The following is a 7,736-nucleotide window of genomic DNA, read 5'->3' as shown; positions in this document are numbered from 1 at the left end:
CAGCTGTTGGTGAGGGGCCTGGGGCGGTAGACGCCGCAGGCAGAGGGGGAGCACAGGTCGTAGCAAGACATCTTGTAGGGATGGAGGTAAGCTGCAGCACACGCTGATGAATAAATGAAAGGAACAAATTCAATGTGAAAAACAGTCTGAAAGTTGGACACATGGACCTGAGTAGTAGTTTTGTCTTTCAGGTCTTGATTGTCCTTCTTTGTTTTCGGTATTATTCATGCAACATCTCTCCCTCTTGTAAAATTTGCATTGTCCAGACTGCACTCTGAACTAGGTTTTTCTTCTGTGGTCTCACTCCTAGATTCTTATACTTGGTTTCTTTTAATAAATAGTTTTTTGTCCTGCTCCACTGCCAAACACTGCAAAAATACTATCCCGTGCTTTACTTTCCAAATTGCTTACACTATATTTGATAGCCACTCTTCCCATATCCATGTCTAGAAGTCCATTTCATGTTTGTTTTATACTATCAAAAACAAAGCGGTGTTGCCTGACAACCAGAAAAACTCATGTGGTAAATTAATGGGTAGCTGGAAGAACAACTCTGGCATATTGACTTGCAATGTGCTTCCAGAATCAATAGCTAAAATCATGCTGCCAGTATGCTGAGCGTGACAAAAACATGGATTAAATAAGGCATTCCCTGCCCTGAAGTGCTTGCAAAGTAGCTTGAGAATCACAGGGTGGGTAGAAAGATTATTTGTCTGATTTCCCAGATGGGAAACTGGTGCGTTCAGATAACTAGGGCTAGGTTCCTACTGCGGATGGGTATGTTGGGATCTGAGTTCTTCAGAAAGACTGCCACCAGAGGATCTGATCCCATCTAAAAGAAAACCTGTGGAAGGACTAGGAATCAGTCCCTGCTCTGAAGAACTTTCGTCCACCACTAGAACCAATAAAATGCTAGATTAGAACAGACTTCTGGAGGTCATCCAGCTCCCTGCTTGGAGCAAGGACAATGTAAAGGGTAGGGTAGAATCTCCTAGTTTCATCTCTGTTTTCCAATATTCCTTTAGACAATATTCCTATATTCTTTCTGGTTAAGCCTGTCCCCTCAACAAATAACATACATATACATAGACATACAGCAAAAGGGTAATGCAAAATCCTTAAAAAATTCCTAGTGACTGAACAAGCCTTCTGCTGATGTTTTGGGAACTGCTTTGAGACCTCAAGTTTGAATTAAAAGGAAACAACTATTTCTGAAAAACCTAGTTTTACCATTTTAAAACCAAATACATGGATGTCCAGCACCAAATAAGAAAAATAAATTCATGGTAATCCAACGTTATTAAGAATCTTAGAATACTTACAAATGATTCCAAACTTAATTAAAACCAGCAGCAAAGAGATATTCGGTTTTTAGTAAAGAGATCGCGTAGAGTGATACTTACCGTCTTCACAGAGAAGAGCAAAGCAAAGCGAGGTGGAATGAAGAGCCCTGGGTTGGGAGAGTTTTTATACCATTCCCTAGATCACGGGGATCACCTAAGGTGCAATTTGTGCATGTTCGTCATTGGGGCAAACCCAAAACTAATGTGACACGTAGGTCCTCAAAGTTTTGCTGATGCCTGTTTGTTGGTCTGAAGTCTCGTGAAACATGATAGATGCATTTCGTCACAGAAGCCTCTTTCATCTCAAATGGTTACATGTCATATTAATTCCTGTTATCATTCCGTTCGCATCCCTGGCGTTACAACAAGAATTATACTAATGCTCTTCCTTAGCTTCTCCATCATTAATGGCAAAACCTGGCTGTTTATGGTGTGGCTGTGGGCACCTGATGTGCACAGATTTTTTCCATTAAATCCAAGCTGGGAGATACCTGGAGATAACCTGCTCACTAGAGCGACCTTGGGGTCGTCATTTTTATGTTCAGCATTTGCACTCTCGTCTACTTCATGCAAGACCAATACTGCACCCAAAGGAAACCATAGGAAAAGTCCAGTGGTCCTTAAATGGTTTTCTTTCTGTTGTTTGGCTTTTGCTCCTGGACACAATGCTGGCCTCATCTGATGAACAAAGGACTTGAGGAAATACCTCTTGCTTTCTTTTTTGTGCATTCAGCCCTGGATTACTCTTCCTGGCCTATTCCCGTTTGTATTTGTCACCTACATCATTCAGTCTTTTGTCTCTTGACCTTCGGAGATCCATCTTTAGGTCCATCTTCAGGTCAGGCAATGTTGAAGAATCCTGAGAAAGGAACTTAAATGAAGCATGACTGGTGGCAACTTGCTAAAGCTATCTGGAAATACGCCATGATAGAGACTGAGAAATAATTTACATGGATAAAGGCTAATCACTGATAGAATTGTAACACCTCAAGAAAATAATCAAATCCTCTGTTTCTGTGGCCTGACGTGCAACTGAAAATGATAAAGCTACACTGATCATACAGCTTATGAAATGCTGTATTTTATTAAAGTATTTATATTTCGTTTTATACTTCTATATTGAAAAAAAACCCGAAGATGCACAAATCCCCAGTATTCAGCCATGAACTAATTATATCAAGGACACAAATACCTTGACTTACATATTTTAATGTGATGTCATTCCGTAATTGCTAGGCTCCTAAATCCAGGTACATGCCTTTAATCTATTTGTAAGAATGAATTCTCAAACCATTAGTGGATAGTTTGCGGCATTTGGAAAGACTTGCTCCCTGGAAGCTTGAAAATATTGTTGTCCAAAAAAAACTTCTAACCACCTCAAAGGCTGAGAAACCCATCTCATAATTTAGAGATAATCTATGGCATAGAGTCTGCAGTATTAAAATTATACATCTGCAAACAAGGGAAGCAACTAGCCTTTGTTTTGCGTGGTGTATTCCAAATTCATAATTGTTCCCTGTTTGGAGAACCTGCCAGCTCAGCCCTGTTCTGGACTTATGGCTTGCAGCAAAAAATCATGTATTACAGGAGATCATAAATCCTTGTGAATCAAAGTCAATAATTCAAAGCATTTCTGTCAAATTTCAATTTTTTGCACCAGAGGGTCTATTTGTACTGGAAAAGCTCAGATTTACTCAGGCCTGATAAATGTTCTCAAGTACAGTCTTTGCACTGACAACATCAACAATACCTGGAAAAAGTCTCTCTGGGATTTCCAGTCCCTTTGTAGCTTTAGTTAATTTCAGAAACTCATTCCATGTTTGTCTCTTGAATAACAAAAACAAGCCCCGGGAAGATAAAGACTTCTTTTCCACCTCCTATGTGAAATTGTGCACATTTATCCCCACACATTTTTGTAAGAGAATCCAACCATTTCAGTGTCTGATGGATGGAGGAACTGATTCAGCTCATATCTGCGTGAAGAGAGTTCCCAGTGCTCTGAATCGAAGGATTTCAGCATTTTTCTGCTCAAGCTAGATTTCAATTTCTACATAAGCCTTATTTAGAGACCGAAGCTCATCTCACAGGTGCCTGGAATTGCTGCTGCTCTTCAGAGCTGAATTGTCCCCATTATGGCCAGTGTCAAATACAACTGGAAAATGTCGTTGACTCCCAAGGGTGCTGTGTCATGCAGAAACCACCCCCAGCCTTCCTGCATATTGCATTGACAGTCTTTAACTTCTGTGCTGGCAAGTTGTAATGTGAATTATATGTACTTAAACAAAAATCCCGTCCATGCCAGCAGTTTGTAATTCTGATAAACCCATGAGACACTCTCCAGGTGTTAATACAAGAGGTGCTGGCTTAAGAATTCCTGTTGTAATTTCAATGAAGTGACAGGAATAATACCAGGTATTAATTTTCCCTGACAAGACACAAGATGAAAGAATTCTCTATTATCTAAAGTAATGTTTATGTCCTGTTACAAACAAATTTGAAAAGACTCATAAACTCCAATGACGAACACAGCAATTTCATCATCTCGCCGGGTTACACGTGTTTGAAATTGGGATGGGCAACCAATGTTGATCTGTACCTCTAGCTGCTCCAGTATAAAAGCTCTTCTCTCTCACAGCTCTTCCAAACACTTCCCTTGACTTCTTGGTGACTTGGGTAAGTCTGATTCTTCTGTCGATGTATCTTTTTATCGCTGACTTCAACTTCAGTTGGTGTCCACCGTCCATATGGTGGAGTGTATCTGCACTGTCTTGGGACAGCGATTCTAATGCTGGCTCTGGGGTGGCAGATTATTTGGTGTGTGGAGCACTGCAAAGTTCTCAGTGTCAGAAACACTGGGACATGCAGAGCTCTACCCTTACTTCGATGCATGTAACCTATTCCAAATTTTGCATATTGTGAGGTTCAGTGTTTAATAAGGGCATCACCACTGCAGCCGTTCATGCAACCTGAGATGAACGAGTGATGCATTTAACAAAGTCATGTATGTTCTCCTGGTACAGCAAATCTTCTGGCTGTCCTTTACCTTCTTGCTTTCATATTCTTCCTCAGAGCCGTGCTAAAGTCTTGCAGGACATAGAGAGTGGAGAACAGTAAAATAACCCTTGGAGAAAATAACTGAGTTTAGAGGGGACAATATAGGCTGAATTCTTGGGTTTACTAAGGAGTTGTGGTTTGTCCTAGGAATAATAATTCAAAATTATTTTTTTTAAAAACATTAGGGACTAACCGCTGATTTATTTTGAAATTGTCCAGGCTGTACACATACAGCGGCTGCGTAGGTGGGAACTGGCATAATAACATTACCATCTGTTCTTTATTGTCTTGTCAAATGGCTTTCTGATTAATCCAGGCAGTGAAAATCCCATAATCTGTTGTTCCTACAACTCTCAGCAAAATTGAGATGAGTGAGAAGCTACTGTAATTAAGTCATATATAAACTACATCTCCTCTAAACCTGTTGAACCCAAATCCAAGTTTGCTTACTGACTCATCAAATTACCTTGGACAAAGTCACTTTGTTTTCCATGTCTTTGCTTCTCAGTTTTATGTGTAGAAATATATCTAAGTTCTTTGCAGGATATTCATGAGGGACAACAGTTTCAGAGCTAGGCATAATGTTACCCATATGACTTTCTATGTCTAGACATATTTTTAGAGAATCTTTGAAAATCTGCTTTTTGAAAAGAGGATTAGGAAATACTAGGAGACCAAATTTGCAAAGTGTGGAATCAATTTATTTACTCAGAATCCTGTACTTGACTCACTAGCTTAATGTAAACTGTTGAATTTTGAAGTCTCTGTTTTCTACTTAGTCTAGTCATTGACGTGTGCTGCAGCTTACCTCCATCCCTACAAGATGTCTTGCTACGACCTGTGCTCCCCCTCTGCCTGCGGCGTCTACCGCCCCCAGCCCCTCGCTGACAGCTGCAACGAGCCCTGCGTCCGCCAGTGCCCTGACTCCACCACTGCTCCAGCCACCTCCAGCTGTTGTCACCTTACCCGGCCCCATCCTCAGCTCCTTCCCCCAGGATTCAGTTGTGGGATCTGCTGGAGCACCCGTCTTTGGGGGTTCCCTTGGCTACGGGGGCTATGGCTCCCTGGGCTATGGGGGCTATGGCTATGGGGGCTATGGCTATGGGGGTCTGTATGGCTATGGGGGCTACGGGGGTCTGTATGGCTATGGGGGCTCCCTGGGTTACAGGGGGCTGTATGGCGTAGACCCTATTTTGGTTCTGCCTATTGCAGCCCTTACTCCTACCGCTACAACAGGTACAGCCGTGGCAGCTGCGGGCCCTGCTAAATAGTACAGAAATATTCCCTGAGTATGGAATAACCGGCAACTGAGAGATACAATCCTGATGTTGTGAAATCCTGATCACTGCCACCCCACTGCAGTAGATCTGGGAGCACACAGCAGTTCCTTAATTTCTTTACCCTCTTCTCATGGTCTTTGGGGCTTTTTTCCATGTATGTGTATAATGGGTGGGATAAACCAAGTAATTTATATTCTTTTGAAATGACACTTCACTGTCCAACTGAAGAAGAACAACTATGGAAGGAATCACCTGCACTGTTATGCATATTCTTGACATTTTGCAATGCTTCTCTGTCAATGTCTATTTCTCATTAAAGTGATTCTACTCTGCATTTAAAAAAAAATCAACTCTTTGTTTTAATTTCTCATGCTGTGGAATACAATTCTCCTCTCTGTAGATGGGGAAAAATCAAATCCTTATGTAGGATGAGGGTCAGACTTCAAAAACACAGCTGAAATGACCCATCTATCAGTGAAGTCACTCACTTTTTCTTGGGCTCAGTGCACACATTTGGGAGAAGATTATGAAGAAACAAGTGGCAGCTGAGGACCTCAGGTGGGAGGGGTGCTCCTGAGTGGAAAGGGATTTAGGGAGGTGGCGAGAGAGGGGTCAGAAGGGTATTGGCATGGAACCGCAGAGAAGGAGAGAGTTGGAGGAGCTGCAACAAGGACAAGAGCTCTTCAGAGGTGGGTGGAGTGTCTGATGGACCTCTTGGATGGGGAATATCGTGGGAGAGGCTGAAAGTTAGAGCTGCTGAAAATGGGAGCTTCTGTTGTGAGGAGGAATTTGGAAACACAATAACAGTGTTGGGGATGTGTTATAAATCATACAGGGTTATGATTTTTCTTCCACCTTCTAAGCTTCCAGGCACCGTAACTCTCCTCTCTCTGTTCCAGCTGTTCTTGGTAGCACAGATGAATTAGTCCTTGGGGTAGCTGCATGGAGTAGCTGTTTTTCCACCAAAAAATCATCCCACACCTTACATTTAATGATTATACAGAAAGATCATTACTCATATTCTGTATTTAAAAGTTCCATTGTATGTCCCAGAAAACTTTATTTGAGGATTTGACAGAAAATTATTGAAAACTTTTTCCAGAGACTGCTATTGAGGGCAGAGTTTAAGTATTTGTGTGAGAACCTGAAGTTCAAAAAGATTAATCAGAGACTTACCAGGAAGAAATTCTTACTGAAGTCTCATTTTTTTAATCAAAGAGTTTTAAAAATTAGTAATCTGCTGTTTTGTTTCTCTGCTGCTACTGATCTGTAACCAATGGATGTACAACAAGAAGCCAGATCCTTAAAAAAAAATCTTAACAACCTCTATCTGAAAAATGGAGAGGGCAAGACAGCAGTTCTTTCTGTGCTGAGGAGCTTCACACTGCTTTTGTACATTTGAAATCCCTGTTTTTTTGGGCAGGATGTTAATCTACAGAATTTAGGGTTACTGACAGCGGCACAGGCTAGACTTCTGAGACAAATAACAAGAGTAAAAACATGGGAAAAGAACACCAGAACATGGCAACTTTGATGCAGGAAACTTTTAATGATTTTGAGAAAAGGAATACAGTTTCAGAATCTCCAAGAAGCAGGAAACTTCTCCAGTGAGGATTACATTCACATATGATTGATTTTTTTTTTTTCTTCTTCCTGAGTCTTAGTTGTTGATCTGAACAAACAGGAACCATTTTGAGCAACTTTGTTACGTGTTTACCCCAGGCAATATGGAAATGTGAAAGGAGAAGCATTAGGGCAGAAACTTAAAATAGAAGTTAGGAGAAGAAATTGAAGAGAGGCTGAAGGGACAGAGCTCCATGGTCTTGGACCAGAGCAGTGGAGGTTCAAATCTCTTCAGCTGTGAAACCACCACATTCCATGTGTCAATTATACCTGGCTTTGGATATTTCTGTAGGATTTAGCAGGGCCCGCAGCTGCCACGGCGGTACCTGTTGTAGCGGTAGGAGTAAGGGCTGCAATAGGCAGAACCAAAATAGGGTCTACCCCAGCCATACAGACCCCTGTAACCCAGGGAGCCGACATAGCCATACAGACACCC

General features: G+C 41.5%; 2 protein-coding genes across 2 annotated transcripts in view; one reads left to right on the top strand and one right to left on the bottom strand.

Moving 5' to 3' along the window:
- The window catches only part of LOC104466146 (scale keratin-like), an 8,367-nt gene that overhangs the window by 373 nt on the left and 258 nt on the right, over positions 1-7,736 (bottom strand). The window contains 1 exon segment of the mRNA XM_010079479.1: positions 7,660-7,733. Coding sequence (XP_010077781.1) covers positions 7,660-7,733 — 74 coding nt within the window.
- Positions 5,221-5,664, top strand: LOC104466145 (scale keratin-like). The gene is given in 3 exon segments (XM_010079478.1): positions 5,221-5,330; positions 5,332-5,582; positions 5,585-5,664. Coding segments are annotated over 3 exon segments (441 nt in total).

The sequence above is a fragment of the Pterocles gutturalis genome, unplaced genomic scaffold (assembly GCF_000699245.1).
Source record: "Pterocles gutturalis isolate BGI_N339 unplaced genomic scaffold, ASM69924v1 scaffold6904, whole genome shotgun sequence".
NCBI classification, from domain to species: Eukaryota; Metazoa; Chordata; class Aves; order Pterocliformes; family Pteroclidae; genus Pterocles; species Pterocles gutturalis.
Note: the sequence above shows the minus strand (reverse complement) of the source record. Positions and strands in the feature narration are given on the sequence as shown.